General features: G+C 65.6%; 2 protein-coding genes and 1 non-coding gene across 3 annotated transcripts; 1 reads left to right on the forward strand and 2 right to left on the reverse strand.

The window, feature by feature from the left end:
* Nucleotides 1-1,558: 1,558 nt before the first annotated feature.
* Nucleotides 1,559-11,329, reverse strand: NPR1 (natriuretic peptide receptor 1). Its single transcript, XM_075724521.1, has 21 exons — nt 10,648-11,329; nt 9,021-9,220; nt 8,572-8,685; nt 7,756-7,891; nt 7,533-7,624; nt 7,315-7,450; nt 7,141-7,225; nt 6,900-7,020; nt 6,746-6,820; nt 6,598-6,675; nt 6,380-6,484; nt 5,738-5,809; nt 5,479-5,638; nt 5,231-5,386; nt 4,595-4,763; nt 4,366-4,512; nt 3,526-3,718; nt 3,228-3,402; nt 2,654-2,752; nt 2,472-2,563; nt 1,559-1,621 (listed from the first exon to the last, which is right to left on the reverse strand). The coding sequence occupies exons 1-21, from the start codon at nt 11,327-11,329 to the stop codon at nt 1,559-1,561; spliced, it is 3,150 nt and encodes a 1,049-aa protein (XP_075580636.1).
* A 678-nt stretch (nt 11,330-12,007) lies between these two features.
* Nucleotides 12,008-12,079, reverse strand: TRNAM-CAU (transfer RNA methionine (anticodon CAU)). The gene has a single exon. It is a non-coding gene; the product is annotated as a tRNA-Met (tRNA).
* Nucleotides 12,080-13,144: 1,065 nt separating this feature from the next.
* Nucleotides 13,145-17,030, forward strand: ILF2 (interleukin enhancer binding factor 2). Its single transcript, XM_009485135.2, has 12 exons — nt 13,145-13,190; nt 14,165-14,269; nt 14,588-14,665; nt 14,844-14,946; nt 15,028-15,093; nt 15,296-15,412; nt 15,535-15,613; nt 15,760-15,847; nt 16,028-16,089; nt 16,311-16,425; nt 16,499-16,589; nt 16,866-17,030. The coding sequence occupies exons 2-12, from the start codon at nt 14,171-14,173 to the stop codon at nt 17,024-17,026; spliced, it is 1,059 nt and encodes a 352-aa protein (XP_009483410.1). The 5' UTR covers nt 13,145-13,190; nt 14,165-14,170; the 3' UTR covers nt 17,027-17,030.
* Nucleotides 17,031-17,165: the final 135 nt, after the last annotated feature.

Raw genomic sequence — 17,165 nt, forward strand, 5'->3', positions numbered from 1 at the left:
GGCGGAGGGGGCTGCGGGGAGGGGGGTCCCGGGGAGGGGGTCCTGGGCACGGGGGTCCCGGGGAGGGGGTCCTGGGCACGGGGGTCCTGGGGAGGGGGTCCCCGCCGGCCGTGCCAGAGGCGGCCCGTGGGGCGGGAGGCCCCCGGGGGAGGCCTGTGGGGAGGGGGCCCGGGGGTGGCAGGGTTGGGGTGACAGGTCCCCCGGCGCGCTGCGGGGCAAGGCCGGGCGGGCGCTGCGGCTGCCGCCGGGGCGGACGGGGGGGGGGCTCCGCCGGGCGGCGGGGCGGGGGTCCGGGTGCCCGGGGGAGGGGAGCGGCGGCTCCGCACCCCCCGCCCAGCGCCGCCGACCGGAAGTCACTGGGAGAGGGACGGGAGGGCCCGGGGGGAAGAGGAAGCGCCCGGCGGCCGGAAGCGCCCGCCCCTCCCGTCCTCTGACCAATGGCAGCGGCGAGACGGCTCTGAGTGACAGCGCGGGCAGCAGGTCTGCGGGGGCGGGGCCGCAGCGGGCTGCTCGGCCAATGGGGCGGCGGGGGCGGGGCTTGTCCCGGGCGGACGCTCCGCCCTCCTGCGCGGGGAGGCGCGCGTGCGGCCGGGACCCCCCGGGAACCTCGGAAACCCCCCGGGCCCCCCCGGGACGGGCACGGCCGGGACCCCCCGGGAACCTCGGAAACCCCCCGGGACGGGCACGGCCGGGACCCCCCGGGACCCCCCAGGACGGGCACAGCCGGGACCCCCCGGGAACCCCCGAAACCCCCCGGACCCCCCCGGCACGGACACGGCTGGGACCCTCTGGGACTCCCTGGGAACCTCGGGACCCCCCAGGACAGGCACGGCCGGGACCCTCTGGGACCCCCCCGGCACGGGCACGGCCGGGACCCCCCGGGAACCTCGGAAACCCGCCGGGACCCCCCGGCACGGGCACGGCCGGGACCCCCCGGGAACCTCGGGGCCCACCCCGGGGCGTGCATCCCCGGGACCCCTCCCGGGAGCCCCCCCAGCCCCCGCCCCGCCTGGCTCCTCTGGCCTCGCAGAGCCCCCCCAAAAGACACCCCGCCCCCCCCCCCCCTTGCAGAACCCCCCCGGAGCCCCCCTCCCTGAGGGCCTTGGGCCGCTGCTGCTCAGGGAGCCCCCCCGGGACCACCCAACGCCCCACGGGCCCAGGGTGCACGGGGACACCCAGGGAGGGGGGGGGGCGCAGGGGGACCCCACTGAGACCCACGGCGAGTGCATACACACTAGCTTTATTACAAAAATTAGAGCTCTAGTGACCCCCGCCCGGGGTCCGGGGGGGGCCCCGTCCCCCCATGTCCCCCCCGTCCCCCCGCCGGCCTCGGCCCCGCTGCTCCGCCGGTGCCCGCGCCAGGGTCAGGCCACAGGGCTGCTCGGGGACGGGGTCCCCCCCCAGGAAGAGCTGGGGTTCAGCTTGGGGAGCTCAGCGCAGTTGGGGGGTGCCCCCAGTCCCCGGGCGCTGGCGGAGCCCCCCGCCTGGCCTCGGCCCGGGGGTGCCCGTGGCGGTGGTGCCGGCAACGTCCCCGCGGGCCCTGGGTGCTGCTGGGGGGTCAGCCCCGGGTGCTGCTCCCGCGCTCCCCCAGCAGCCAGTACGTCCTCACCTTCCCCTTGCCCTGCGGAGAGGGGCGGCACGGGGGTCGGGGTGCAGGGGTGCCCATTGCCCGGGGATCGGGGTGCAGCGGGGCCCAGGGGTCAGGGTGCAGGGGGTGCCCATTGCCCCAGGGGTCGGGGTGCAGGGGTGCCCAGTGCCCAGGGGTCAGGGTGCAGGGGGTGCCCCAGGGGTCAGGGTGCAGGGGTGCCCAGTGCCCGGGGGTCAGGGTGCAGGGGGTGCCCAGGGGTCAGGGTGCAGGGGTGCCAGGTGCCCAGGGGTCAGGGTGCAGGGGGTGCCCAGTGCCCCAGGGGTCAGGGTGCAGGGGTGCCCAGTGCCCAGGGGTCAGCATTGCAGGGGTGCCCATTGCCCAGGGGCTGGGGTGCAGGGGGTGCCCATTGCCCTGGGGTTTGGGGTGCAGGGGGTGCCCAGTGCCCCAGGGGTCAGGGTGCAGGGGTGCCCAGTGCCCCAGGGGTCAGCATTGCAGGGGTGCCCATTGCCCAGGGGCTGGGGTGCAGGGGGTGCCCATTGCCCTGGGGTTTGGGGTGCAGGGGGTGCCCAGTGCCCCAGGGGTCAGGGTGCAGGGGTGCCCATTGCCCAGGGGCTGGGGTGCAGGGGGTGCCCATTGCCCTGGGGTTTGGGGTGCAGGGGGTGCCCAGTGCCCCAGGGGTCAGGGTGCAGGGGTGCCCATTGCCCTGGGGTTGGGGTGCAGGGGCTGCCCAGTGTCCCTGCAGGACCAGGGTCTGGGAGGGGTTGGGGTGCAGGGGGGTGCTCCAGCAGGGCTGTGGGATGAGGGTACGGGGGGAGGGCAGCTGGGGGGACCCCCTGGGGCAGCCATTGCGGGGGGCCGGGGCTGCCGGGGGGCTGGGGCTCACCTTCATCTCCACGTCCCCCCGCAGCTCCAGCTCGAAGCAGCCGAACTCCTCCAGCACGGCCTTGGTCACCGCTGAGATGTGGATCTTCAGGGCTGGCGGGAGGTGGCCCCGTCAGCACCCATGGGTGCCCTTCCTGGCCTCAGCACCGTCAGCACCCATGGGTGCCCAGCCCGGACCCTCACCTTCCCCGTTGGACTCCATGCGTGACGCCGTGTTCACCGTGTCCCCGAAGAGGCAGTACCGGGGCATTTTGAGACCCACGACGCCGGCACAGACGGGTCCTGTGGGGCACCCAGTGACCCGAGTGGGTGCCAGGTCCCCGTCCCCACGTCCACTGACCCGAGTGGGTGCCAGGTCCCCGTCCCCACGTCCACTGACCCGAGTGGGTGCCAGGTCCCTGTCCCCATGCCCACTGACCCGTGTGGGTGCCACATCCCTGTCCCTGCTGACCCGTATGGGTGCCATGTCCCCATCCCCGTCCCTGCTGACCCATACGGATGCCTCGTCCCCCTCCCCGCTGACCCGTATGGGTGCCATATCCCCGTCCCCGTCCCCGCTGACCCATATGGGTGCCCTGTCCCCATCCCCGTCCCCGCTGACCCGTATGGGTGCCATATCCCCGTCCCCATCCTCAATGACCCGTATGGGTGCCATATCCCCATCCCCGTCCCCACTGACCCATGTGGGTGCCATATCCCCGTCCCCGTCCCTGCTGACCCGTGTGGGTGCCCTGTCCCCGTCCCCGTCCCCACTGACCCGTGTGGATGCCGATGCGCAGCTTGAGCTGCTGCTGCGGCCGGTGGCGGATGCGGAAGGAGCGGACGGCGTCCAGCAGCGCCAGGGCCATGCGGGCAACCTCGCGGGCGTGCAGCTTCCCGTTGCGCACCGGCAGCCCCGACACCACCATGTAGGCGTCCCCGATCGTCTCCACCTGGGTGGGGGCACAGACCCACCGTCGGGGACACGCTGTGGGTGTGATGCCAGCTCTGGGGCGTCCTGTGTGACCCATGGCACATGCGTGTTCATGCATGTGCGTGCGCATCCGTGTCCTCACCTTGTAGACGTCGAAGTTGTCGATGATGGCGTCGAAGCAGGTGTAGAGGTCGTTGAGCAGCGTCACCACCTGCATGGGGGTGCTCTCGGCCGACAGCGCCGTGAAGCCCACGATGTCGCTGAAGTAGATGGTGACGCTGTCGAAAGCCTCCGCCTGCACCGTCTCCCCCCGCTTCAGCTGCTCCGCCACCGAGCTGGGGGTGCAAGGGGTGGGTGAGGGGGGGGCACGGCCCCCCAACCCCTCCCGGGGGCATGGCGTCCCCAGCCTCCTGCTGTGCCAGGGGGTCCTCGGGGCCTCCAGCCCTCTGAGGACCCCCAGCCCCAAGTCTTGCCGGGGGTCTGGGATCATCCTTGGCCCCGTTAGGTACCCCAAGCCCCAAACAGCCACGTCAGGGGATCCTTGGTGTCTCCAGCCCTCCAAGCACCCCCAGCCCTGAACCACATTGGGGGTCCTTGGGGTCCCCGGCCCCTCCAGGCACCCTGAGCCATGCAGCAGCTTGGGGGGGTCTCTCCAGTTCCTCCAAACACTCCTGGCCCCAAACCACATGGGGGTCCTTGATGTCCTCAGCCCCTCCAAGCGTCCCCAGCCCCTCCAAGCATCCCCAGCCCCAAGCAACGTGGGGGTCCTTGGGATCCCCAGGGGGTCCCCAGCCCCTCCAAACACCCCTGGCCCCAAGCCACGTGGGGGTCCTTGATGTCCCCAGCCTCTCCAAGGACCCCTGGCCACGTAGGGCATCCATGGGGGACCCCAGCCCGGGGCAGGCAGGGGATGCTGCTGTGGTGGCCCGGGATACCCAGCAGTGGGAGGTGGGCAGAGGGCTGGGGCCCCCCTGGTGCTCACTGGGGCAGGATCTGGTAGAGGAGAGCCTCAGCCTTGCGCTTCTCCTCCAGGTAGGCTTGGGTTCGCTCCTCCACCAGCTCCTCCAGGTTGTTGGCGTACTGCTCCATGCGCGACAGCAGGTTGTCCAGGATGTTGCTGCTGCTCTCCCTGCGGGCAGTGGGTAAGCACCCACCCAGGGACCCTTTTCGGGGTCACCCATCACCCACAGGGCTGGGAGAGGCGGAGGTACCTGTTGAACCTGCGGAGCTGGACCTTGATCTGGTTGAAGTCGGGGCGCTCCAGGACGTCCTCAGCCCAGCAGTGCTGCATCAGCTGGCCCAGCTCCTCCATGTGGCACCCCACGTTGGCCGAGGGGCGGAAGCTGGGGCACTCCCCGCTCTTCACCCGCTCAATGATCTCTGCGGGGCCAAGCACCCATCATCAGGGCCAAGCACCCATCTGCAGGGCCAACTGCCCATCAGCAGGGCCAAGCACCCATCACAGCAGGGCCAAGCACCCATCAGCTGGTTCAAGCACCCTCCAGCAGGTCCAATAACCCACCAGCAGGTCCAGCCACCCACCAGTGGGTCCAACCACCCATCAGCAAGGCCAGCAACCCACCAGCAAGGCCAACAACCCATCAGCTGGTCCAAGAACCCGTCACAGCAGGTCCAAGCACCCATCAGCGAGGCCAACAATCCATCAGCTGGTCCAATAATGCATCAGCAGGGCTAAGCACCCATCATAGTGTGTCCAAGCACCCATCAACTGGTTCAAGCACCCACCAGCAGGTCCAATAACCCACCAGCTGGTCCAACCACCCACCAGCAGGTCCAGCCACCCATCAATAGGTCCCTGGCACCATCATCCCAGCCCTCCTGCTCACCTTTGGGGCTCAGGTCCAGCCCCTCCACGTAGAAGACGCCGTTGCGCAGGGCGATCTCTTGCAGGATGATGCCGAAGCTGTAAACGTCACCCTTCTGCGTGCCGCGGGCCGGCGGCGACTCCATCCGCAGCAGCTCGGGCGCTGTCCACAGCTTCTCTGCAGCACCAGGGAGGGGGCTCAGGCCGGGCAGGGACCTCGGGCAGGGGCTGCTCCCGGGGGGGCGGGTTGAGGACGGGCAGGGTGCTCACTGGCAAAGAGCGCGTGGGAGTCCTCGCCGTCAGGGGCCACGCGGAAGCTCTCCAGCCCATAGTCTGTGATCTTCAGCACGAAGCGGCTGTCCACCACGCAGTTGGAGGACTTGAGGTTCCCGTGGGAGATGATCACCCCGTTGTGCAGGAACTGCATCCCCTGGCAGGGTGGAGAGTGGTCGGACATGGTTGTCGCCCCCTCCATGGGAATGGGGGACCCCCATGGGAACCGGGTGCCCGGTGGGAACCGGCTCATTACCTTGACGATGTCATGGGTGAGGGAATAGCGGAACATCCAGTCCAGCGTGATGCTCTCGTTCTCCAAGATGTCCTGGGGATGTGAGGGTCACAGTGCTGTCCCCCCACCATGGACGGTCCCAGGACGGGGGACAGAATGGATCTGCCCGCTGTGGTGGGCTCCCTCCCACCCCAGGCACTGGCAGAGCAGCTCTGGGCAGCCCCAATGCTGGGTGATCATAGAATCATGGAATTGTTGAGGTTGGCAAAGCCCTTTAAGATCATCCAGTCCAACCATTAACCTAACACTACCAAGTCCACCACTAAACCAATTAAGGGCAGAGGAATAATTAATGTCATGTTTCCTGGCTTGGTGGCTGGATTATTTATAATGAAAGTAAAACCAGGAATCACTAAGGTTGGAAAGGAGCTCTAAGATCATCAGCCCAACCACCAACCCACCACCCCCGTGCCCACTAAACCATGGCCCCAAGTGCCACCTCTGCCCGTGCTTTGAACCCCTCCAGGGATGGGGACTCCCCCACCTCTCTGGGCAGCCTGGTCCAATGCTTGACCGCTCTTTCCGTGAAGAAATTTTTCCTACTATCCAATCTGAACCTTCCCTGATGCAACCAGCCCCAGATGGCTGCTGGGGAGCCGGTACCTGGAGGCTCCCGCGCGGGCAGTACTCGGTCAGGATGCAGATGTTCGGCGGGTCGGTGCAGGCGCCGATGAAGCGAGTCAGATGCTCATTTTGGACATCCCGCATCTGCGGTGGAGCAGGGTGTGGGACCACGCTCACGCCACGTCCCACCCCACCCAGGGGACGCCAGGCTGGGCACCCCTATCCCACCGCGCGGTGCCGAGCCGGGGTCCACCTACGTGCTTCAGCTCGAACAAGACCTTGCGCGTCAGCTCGATGCGCTTGCGGTTGAGGTGCTTCACGGCCACGAGGTTGCCCTGGGGAGACACGGGGTGATGGGTGCCCAGCGGGGTGGTGGGTGCCCATCCCGCTCCTGCACCCCCATACCTTGTAATACGCCGTCTTGGCGTAGACCTGGAACTGCCCCTCTGCCGTCATCAGCGAGCCGTAGTTGGAGCCCCTCTGCGGGAAGGGACACGGGGTGAGCCGGGTCCCTGGTCCCCATCCCCGGAGCAGGGCTGGGGACAGGATGGGTGCTCACCAGGGAGAGGGTGAGCTTGCTGCCGGCGCTCCGGAGGTGTTTCTCCAGGCTGCTCATCTGCACGTCCTCCCAGCGGATACGCCACAGCTCAGCTGCCAGCTCCTTCTCCAGCTGCAGCTTCCTGCGCCGGGAGGGAAGGGTGAGACCCCCCGCACGTGCACGTGTCCCCCCCCTCCAGCCCCGCCACCCCTGGGGACAGCGGCGCAGCCTGGGGGTCACCCCCTGACCCCGACACCCCTACCTGTAGATGAAGAAGGAGGTGACGGTGATGGCCAGGAGGATCAGGCTGACCACGAGGGACAGGACCTCCAGGGTGGACAGGTTGGCTGCAGGGCGAGAGGCGGGCGGTGAGGGGCTGGCGGGTGCCCGGGGTGGGGGTCTCGTGTCGTGTCCCCCCCCCCCCGACACCACTCACCTCTGCGGCACAGCGGGTTGCTGTTATCGAAGCCACAGGGCGGGACGTCGGAGGGGACCACGTTCCCCGGCCAGTGGATCTCGCGCCCCGGCACCATCTGGATCTTCTTGGTGGTGCCGTTGTAGTTGGCCACGATCTTGGAGAGGGGGGGCAAGAAATGGGTGGGAGGAGGCCCCCGGCCGCCCCACGGGACCGGCTGCCCCCACGCCAGGGCTCACCTGGAAGTCCCCCCGCACGGGGTCCATGTCCCACAGGGAGTAGTCGCTCTCCCGGTCCCCGTTCTCGTCAATCTTCAGGAAGCCGGTGACGCCTGGGGACAGAGGGTGAGGGGCTGGGGGGGACACCCCAGGGACCCCAGCCCATGGGATGGGGGCTCCAATCCCAAAATATCATCCTGGGAGCGGCAGCACCCAGCCAGGAGGGGGACGGGATGGGGCTCACCGTAGAAGGTGCGGTTCCACATCTGGCGGGTGACGGCGGAGGCGTTGGTGACGGAGCCGCCCCGCTCCAGCGTCTCGTTGACGGCCTGGGCGTAGAGCAGCACCCCGTCGTGGAAGGCAGCCGCGATGAAGTTCATCTGTGGGCACGGAGATGGCTCGGGGACGGGGCGCGGCTGGGGGTCCCTGTCCCCTCATTGCCAGCAGCCACGGGTCATCCCGCAGCTCCTCACCCCCAGCAGCCCTGGCTCCATCCTGCGTCCCCAGCTCCATCCCTTGTCCCCAGCTCCATCCCATGTCCCCTTGTCCCCAGCTCCATCTCATGTCCCCAGCTCCTCCCATGTCCCCTTTTCCCCAGCTCCATTCCATGTCCCCAGCTCCATCCCTTGTCCCCTTGTCCCCAGCTCCATCCCATGTCCTCCAGCAGCTCCAGCTCCATCCCATGTCCCCTTGTCCCCAGCTCCATCCCATGTCCCCAGCTCCACCCCATGTCCCCCAGCAGCTCCAGTCCATCCCATGTCCCCTTGTCCCCAGCTCCATTCCATGTCCCCAGCTCCATCTCATGTCCCCTCGTCCCCAGCTCCATCCCATGTCCTCCAGCAGCTCCAGCTCCATCCCATGTCCCCAGCTCCACCCCATGTCCCCCAGCAGCTCCAGTCCATCCCATGTCCCCTTGTCCCCAGCTCCATTCCATGTCCCCAGCTCCACCGCGTGTCCCCTTGTCCCCAGCTCCACCTGTGCCCCTGAGCAGCCCCAGCTCCCTCCTGTGCCCCCTTGCCCCGTGCCCCCCAGCTTTCCCAGCTCATGCCCCGTGTCCCACCAAGCCGTCCTTCATGGAGAAGTTGAAGTGGGCGAGCGCCTCCTCCTTCAGCCGCGCCAGGAAGGGCCGGTACTCGGGGTTTTCGGGCTCCTTGTAGGTGATGATGGTGACGGCCTGGGAGGGGGGACAGCGGCTGGCAGCGGGGCTGGCTGGACCCCGCCGGGGATGGGGACCCTGCAAGGTCCCCTCGGGCCGGGGGTCCCAGGCTGCGGGCAGGGGCTGCCCACCCTTCTGCCATGCCTATTAATAGCCTCTGCTCCAGGCAGCGCTGGAGCGGGGACCTGGGGCCATTAATCTCGTTTCCTTCCTCCTCGGTGGCTGCCAGCAGCGGGGAGCGAGCGGGGGGAGGCGGGGGGCTGCTCCGCCAGCTCCGGCACCCACCGCCACCCCGCTGCCCGTGCCGGGGCGTGCCCGCGTGGCTGGGTGCCCGCGCGGAGCCCCAGGCTCACCTCGAAGGCTTGCCGGGCGCTGGCGTCGTGGTGGTCCCCCCGCTTCCAGGGCCGCTGGGGCTCGGGGAAGCGGCTGCCCTGCAGGCTGGCCCCAAAGATGTCGATGTAGAAGAAGGCGTAGTCGCCGCGGGTCAGCCCCTCGCGCCCCGCCTGCAGCATCAGCTCCCGCAGCGTCTCCGGGGCGCAGCACACGTAGACGACTGCGTGGGGCGAGGTAGCTCATGGCACCCCAAGACCCCCCCCCCCATCCCTGGGAGACCCCAAGACCCCAGCCCAGCATCCCGGGGGGGTCCGCGGTTAACGCGCGATGCGGGAGGGGACGTGCGGTGGGTCGTGCCGCCGAGCGGGCGGAGGGCCGGCCGGGTAGCGAGGGGTCCTGAACCCCACTGCCTGCCCCCACCCCATGCCCTGCCCGCCTCTGCCCTCCGCCGTGGGTGCCAGGCAGAGGTTTCCTGTTTTTCTGACTCCGTTTCCTCCTCCCTGCGGCCCAGATCGCTAGCAGAGATCGATTCTCGGCAGCGTGGTGACCCGGGTGGGTGCCGCCTGCCCCGCCGCCGTGGTTCCCTTCGGCTCGGGGTCACCTTGCTGGTGGGACCCCGGGGTGCTGCCCGGTGCGGGGCACGGCCGTGCCACCCACCAGGACCGTGGGGCCCCAAAATAGCACCCGCCGAGGCTCAGCGGCAAGATGGCGAGGCCGGGGACAGCGGGACGCCACCCAGCCCGTGCCAGCCCCGCCGGCACCCGCTCCCCTGGTGCCACCCGGGACGGGGGACGGGGAAGGGGACGGAGCCAGCCTGGGCCACCGGGACGGGGGGAGCGGGGGCAGCGGCCATGCTCAGCAGCTGCCGGTGGGGCACGGCACGGGTGTGGGTCTGGGGGGGTCAGGGCGTGGGGTCGGGGCAGCACACGCGTGTGCGGTCATGCAGCACACCCATGTACAGCTGTGCAGAGCCGTGCTCACCCGTGTACAGCTGCGCACACCCAGGCACAGCCGTGCTCACTTGTGTACTGCCACGAACACCCGTGCGGAGCCGTGCACACCCGTGCTCACTCGGGCAGAGCTTCATAGAGCCGTGTAGAGCCGTGCACACCCATGTAGAGCTGTGCACACCTAGGCACAGCCGTGCTCACCCGTGTACTGCCATGAACACCCATGAGGAGCCGTGCACACCCGTGCTCACTCGGGCAGAGCTGTGTACAGCCGTGTAGAGCCGTGCACACCCGCGTAGAGCTGTGCACACCTTTGCACACCCAGGCACAGCCGTGCTCACCCGTGTACTGCCACAAACACCCGTGCGGAGCTGTGCACACCCGTGCTCACTCGGGCAGAGCCGTGTACAGCCATGCACGCTCGTGTAGAACTGCATGCAGCCATGCACACCCGTGTACTGCCATGAGCACCCTTGCAGAGCCGTGTAGAGCCGTGCACAGCCGGGCACACCCATGTACACCCGCCTGGAGCTGTGCACACCAGTGCCCACCCGTGCAGAGCTGTGTAGAGCCATGCACAGCTGTGCCCACCCGTGCAAAGCACCGGCACACCCCCCCGCCCCCGCCGCCCCGTCCTCTCTCCCCGTGCCGGTGCTCGGCGTTACCCCCCGCCGGTGTGCATCTCCCCGGCACTCACTGCGTCCCTTCTGCTTGATCTCCTGGATGATGAAGGAGAAGTTGCCACCGTCGCGGAAGACGACGTCCAGGACAGTGAGGTTGCGCAGGGTGGGCAGCTGGACGTACAGCCCCTCGGTGGCGAAGAAGTACGGCCGGTCGTCCACCTTCTCGTCCCAGTAAACCAGTAAAGCCCGACGGGTCCAGTTGAAACGCCGATGGAGCTGCACACCCAGTTCACCCAGTTTGCGGTGACTGGGACCGGCGCGGGTGAGCAACCCGAATTGCTCTTGCTTGTCGTCGAAGCCGTGGGCTTCGGCACCCGCCGTCACCAGTGGAAGCCGCCAGTGGCTGGTAAAGCGGGCGACCGGCGCCGCCGTGTAGACGCAACCGGGTCCCAAAAAAGCGGCGGGGTGATGAGCGAGCCGTAGGTCGACGGCGGCCAACGGCGCGGCCATTTCGGAACAAACACCGTGTCGATCCTCGCTGCTACCGAACACCCATCGTAGGGTAAAGCCGGGTAACAAATCGGGCCGGGCGTTAACGGCGGCGGCGGCCAAGCGCACCGCCGGTCCCACTCGTGGCCAAGCCCACGGGTAGGTGAGGTTGCGTTCGGGTAACACCACCGCTAGAGTCAGCGCCGTCGTCCCCGTCGTCGCCGCCACCGTCACCGCGCCGCAGAGCACGGCCAGCACCGCCAGCATCGCCCACGGAGAGTGGCCTTTCCCCCCGCGGCGGGGCTGAGCCCTTCCTTCCCCCCCACAGCCCCCCCCGGTGACACAAAGGGCCGTTATCATCCACACCGAGCTTAACTCCTTCCTGCCCGCCCCCACGGCATCCACCGAGGGCCGGCTGGAGGATGGGGCCGCCCGGCGGCGGGTGTGGACATCCCCACCCGTGGGCAGTGGGGCGGCGGGGGGGGGGCTGAGCCCGGACAAACTCATCAGCGAGCAGCGACCACCCCGCAGGCCCGGACCCCGTCCCCACGGAGCCCCCCCCCCACCCCGCCAGGCTCCGGGCGGCCCCGCGGGGGGTTTCGTGGGGGGCGCGGGCACCCCCCCCCCACCCGCCGTGGGAGCCCCGCGTCCCGGTCACGGCAGCCCCGCGGGAACGGCGAGGTTACCCCGGGCAGACGCAGCTCCGGGGGCCGCGCGGCTCCCGGGGCCACGCACAGCGCTCGGGGCCACGCGTGGTTTCGGGGCCACGCGTGACACCGGCCGGCCCGGGACGCTCCCGACGCGCCGCGCTCCGCCGCGCCGGGGGAGGCGGCACCAGCTCAGCCTGGCCGCGGAGGGCGATTAGGGAGCGCCAGAGGCGGCGGCAAAAGTTAATTAATTAAGGTGTTAATGAAGAACACGGGTGGGAGGAAGAAAAATTGCTGCTAGCAGAGGATGGTTTCGATCCATCGACCTCTGGGTTATGGGCCCAGCACGCTTCCGCTGCGCCACTCTGCTACCTGCTACTAAACCCCTGCCGGCGCCAGATGGACTCATTCTGCCTGCGCGCATGCGCGCTGGGCGCCCCCACTGCCCCATTCACGAAGCTCGTGCCCCCCCCAGCGGCCGCCCGCCGCCCAGCGCGCGCGCACGGCCTGCGCCACGATTGGTCGACTTCACTCCCCCCCCACACCCCACACAACTCCCGCCCCTCCGGCTCGGATTGATGGTTGGTTGAACCAATGGGCTTGCAGAAAAGCGGTACCTGTGGGCAGACTCGCGGCGAGCGGGAACCAATAGGCGAGCGGGTTGTTGCGGGGTTGGCGGCAGCGCAGGCCGGCGGGGTCTCCACAGCAGCGGCGCCGTTCATTGTTGGCAGCGGCGGAGCCATGAGGTGCGCGGCGGCCGGGCCTGGGTCGCTGCCCGCGGGCCGGGCCGGGCCGGGCCGGGCCGGGCGGGCATCCCCGCTGCGAGGCCGGGGCCGGCGGGGAGGGCCCGGGACGCGGGGGGAGCCCCTCGGGGCGGGGTGAGGGGAGCCGCCGCGCCCCGCTAACGCCGTTTCCCTTCTCTCCCGCAGGGGCGATCGAGGCAGAGGCCGTGGCGGACGCTTTGGTTCCAGGGGAGGCCCTGGCAGTGGGCGAGTCTGGCTTCTGCTTTAGCGGGGGTGGCTTCTCTAGCGTGCCAGGCCTAGGGGGGGGCTGCGGCCGCCCCTCGGGGCGAGCCGCCGGGGCGCAGGAACCGGGGCTGTAGCTCGCAGTGTAGCGCAGGAGAACGGCGAGGCGTAGGGGGGGGGGGGGGGGGCGGGGGGTGCCGGCCTCTCCGGGCCGCTCAGCGCTGCGGGGAAGCCCCCGGTGCACGGCCACTGCCCGAAGGCACCGGGGCGGGGGGTTAGGTAGCGTTAGGGGGGCTTATGAAGAAACCTTTCCTATTTCTGTAGGGCCTTTCTCGCGTCTCGGGACCGAACCTCCACGGAACGGTGACAGAGGGGGGCAGCGGCGGGGCGTTCGGCGACGAGGAACACGGCGGTGAGCGGGTGGACATGTCCACAGAGAATAAAGGTTTTTTTTTTTTTCTTTCCCCCTTTAGGTTCCGGCCCTTTGTGCCGCACATCCCCTTTGATTTCTATGTCGTGAGTAACCCTCTCCTGCGGAGCTGTTTGCAGGCAACAGCTGCGGGACTGTTCCTTGTTTAAAGATGCTGTCTTAAAAACCTCGTTTGCCGACTTTGATGGTTTAACTTCTTTTACCTTAGCCAGAGCAAAGGAGCTCACTGAAAATGCTGTCGGTTCAGTAACTAACCTGAAATAGATCTTACTATCTCTTGTTTGGAGTACTTGTGTCACACGGGATGACTAGGATGCAGTTGAGTAATAATCACAACAAATAAACACCTCGATTGAGGTTTTCCTGCTTTTTAAGGCACCTCACTCACCCAGACCCTCAGTTCTGTCGGCTCTTAACGCAAACCTTGTGGGTGACTCCAATAGCTGTCACTCACCCGTCAGGCGTTCTCCAGGCTCTTTTGCCTTGTTGGTCCTCACAAGGACCAACAGCAATGCACATTTCCCACCTTTTATAGGAGGAAATAATTTCCTCCTGCTGACGAGCATCTGCCCTTTACAGACACGCAACTTCCAAGGCAAACAATTTCCCCGACTCTTGCCATCCAGGCCCTGTGGCTGTGAATCTTGTCACAGCAACTGAAAAGCTCCGGCCATCTGCAAACAAAGGGTATTAAGGGACAGTAATATAGTTAATAAAATAATAAAATACACCTCAATAGATCCATTCTTATAGTTCTGCCCTGTCTCACAGCCCGTAGTTGCACAGAGCACGCTGGCGGCTCCTCTGCCATTTCTGATGACCTGCCGTTCCTGCCGGAGCATGGTGAGAGTGTACAGGCAGGACAGGCAGCTGCTCTCCCTCCCTGAGAATAATGTGAAAGTGAAATTATAAAAGCAACAAGTAAAAAGCACGATGGGGAACTGCAAAGGAAACAAGTGCCGGAGAATAAAAAAAAAATGGAGTAAATTTTGCTGATGAGTGGGTTGAACCAAAGTTTTTTTCCTTGGGCCTTGCAGTCTGATATCTGATCCCATTTCAGTGCGAAATGGCTTTCCCGCGTGTAAAACCTGCTGCTGATGAGACTGCGTTCAGTGAAGCCTTGCTGAAGAGAAACCAGGATCTTGCTCCAACTGCTGCTGAACAGGTTTTTGTGCTCAAGATTGCCTTAAATTCTTTGGCTGGATGTTACCACAGTGTTAGAGGACACAAAACCAGACTCTCTTTCAGAGGGCATAGCCAGTAGTCGTTACTAACCTAAAAAGTAATTGCTTCTCTCTGAAATAAGCACTGCAGTAGAAATATGGGTGGAGTTTCTTGGACAGTGATTTTAAAATGTTTCTTTTATCTGTTCGCTGTCTATCTTGCATCAGGGCTGTCTGCGTTACGCCGTGCAAGATCAGATTATTTCAAACCATACCAGACAACTCACTGGTAACACCACCCCTCTCCATTTCCTTTTCAGGCTTCCATTCTTTCTCTGGTGACCAAAATAAACAATGTGATCGACAATTTAATTGTAGCACCAGGAACATTTGAAGTGGTGAGTCCAAAAGTGGCGAGGTCGGAAAAAGCGCTACGTGGGGAGATGCTTCGGCACAAGGGACGCCGGTGTTCTAGCTACCAGACCTGGCCCCGAGTGGATTAAAGAATCATGCTGACTCCCAGAAACGTAGCATGCGTGTTAAATTCGCTAATTTTTGCTTTGCTCTTTCAAACAGCAAATCGAGGAGGTTCGCCAGGTGGGCTCCTATAAGAAGGGCACCATGACTACAGGGCACAACGTGGCCGATCTGGTTGTGATTCTGAAAATCTTACCCACCTGTGAGTATTGGCTGCGTGGCTGCTGACTGAACCGTGGTGCTCGGCCCTGCTCTAACCGCTTCTTCCGCTTCTTCTCCCTAGTGGAAGCTGTGGCAGCCTTGGGAAACAAAGTTGTGGAAAGCCTGAGAGCACAGGACCCCAGCGAAGGTGGGACGCTCTCCCGTGTTGTACAGGGTTGAGGAGGACGTAGGCTGACATGAGGCAGTTTCCCCTTGAGCTTTGGGGTTTGTGCAAAGGGGATGGTGCCTGGGATGGCACCGCTACTGAGATCCGTGGTTGTTCCTGCATTCCCGGGTGCTGGAAAGATCTTCCAGCCCCTCTGTGAGGGATTATTCTTCTTTCTCCCCAGTTCTGACCATGCTGACCAATGAGACTGGCTTTGAGATCAGCTCGGCGGACGCGACGGTGAAGATCCTGATCACCACGGTGCCACCCAATCTCCGCAAGCTGGACCCCGAACTACACCGTAAGAGCTCTGCTCGCGCTGCCCCGCACGTGCACCTTCGCTGGGGTGGGCGGGAGCCAGCTGCCTCCCCACACGCGCTCACCTTTTGGTTGAAAAACAACATGCATTTCTGCTGCTTTCAGTGGACATCAAAGTGCTGCAAAGCGCCCTGGCTGCCATCAGACACGCTCGCTGGTTCGAGGAGAACGCTTCGCAGTCCACGTGAGTTTGGCCTCAAACAGGAACCGCAGCTCTGCGGTCCGGTTGAAATCTCCTTGACAGAGAAAAGGGGAGAAGCAAGGAGAGCTGTTCCTGCAGCAGGAAGGTGCGTGACGTGTTACGAACCCTCCTCCTGCCATCTTCTCCAGGGTGAAAGTCTTAATCCGGCTGCTGAAAGACCTGAGAATTCGATTCCCTGGCTTTGAGCCCCTCACACCGTGGATTCTGGACCTGCTGGTGAGCGCACGAGGGGGAACGCTGACAGTGTGCCAGGCTTGCAGCTGCCTGCACATACCTGGGCTCCGGTGTACAGCAGCTCCTTGTAGCTCCCGCAGCAGCAGGAGTTGGGATCCTTACGCTTCCTTTCCGGGAAGCCGCTCTCGTCCTAACTCCCTCTTTCTTTTTTCACCTCTTCAGGGGCACTACGCCGTGATGAACAACCCCACCAGGCAGCCCCTGGCCCTCAACATCGCCTACAGGTCTGTCGCCATTTGCTCTCTTGTACAAATCCCCGTTACCATCTCGGTTTTGAACATACCAAATAAAAGTGGCGGCATCTCAGGGCTTGAAGGGACCTGAACTGGAGACGAAGCAGACTCTTGCAGAATCTCTTCACGTAGATGTCCTAATTGCAGACTTTCTGGCTGCCTCTCTGTGCTGGAACAGTCTAGTTTCTAACCCAAAACATCTTGTCCCGTAGGCGCTGCCTTCAGATCCTGGCAGCTGGGCTCTTCCTGCCTGGATCTGTTGGTATCACCGATCCCTGCGAGAGCGGAAACTTCCGAGTCCACACGGTCATGACCCTTGAACAGCAGGTGAGCTGCCTCGTCTGCCGCGGGAGAAGGGACTAGAACCTGTCCGCGCGCTGAGTCTTCCCCATCCCCACAGGACATGGTGTGCTACACTGCGCAGACGCTCGTCCGGATTCTCTCTCACGGAGGCTACAGGAAAATCCTCGGCCAGGAGGGTGACGCCAGCTGTAAGTGGGGTTGGTGCAACACGTGGGTCTTCCTCCACGCAGGCTGGCAACGTCCCAGTGGGGGAATGGCACTGGGTTTCTGCGTTACTGGAGGAAGTTAAGGGCTCCGAGGAGAAGCGACTCATTAAACCCCAGAGCAGTGGGGAGGCGAAGCTGGCGAGGCAGGGTGTCGCGCTTCCCCCTGCACATCCTGCGGATGCGGCTTGCGTGCGCTGCCCGAGGCCACCCCGGTCATTCTTGGGCTGAGCTGCCTGCTCCCTGCCCCTGCTTTTGCAGACCTGGCTTCCGAAATGTCCACGTGGGATGGAGTGATAGTGACGCCTTCCGAGAAGGCTTACGAGAAGCCTCCAGAGAAGAAAGAAGGAGAAGAGGAGGAAGAGAATCAGGAAGAACCAGCTGCAGGCGAGGAGGAGGAAAGCATGGAGACGCAGGAGTGACTTTCCCAGGTAAAGCCTGTTGGTGCTGCTGCCTGGGCGAAGCCAGCTCTGGGCAGGGGAGGGGATGGTGGGGATGCCCGCGCCCCGCCGCAGCCGCTCTCCCCCCGCTGCAGGACCCGCCACCACCAGCTGCTGCTGG

Source organism: Pelecanus crispus, chromosome 22 (assembly GCF_030463565.1).
Source record: "Pelecanus crispus isolate bPelCri1 chromosome 22, bPelCri1.pri, whole genome shotgun sequence".
NCBI classification, from domain to species: Eukaryota; Metazoa; Chordata; class Aves; order Pelecaniformes; family Pelecanidae; genus Pelecanus; species Pelecanus crispus.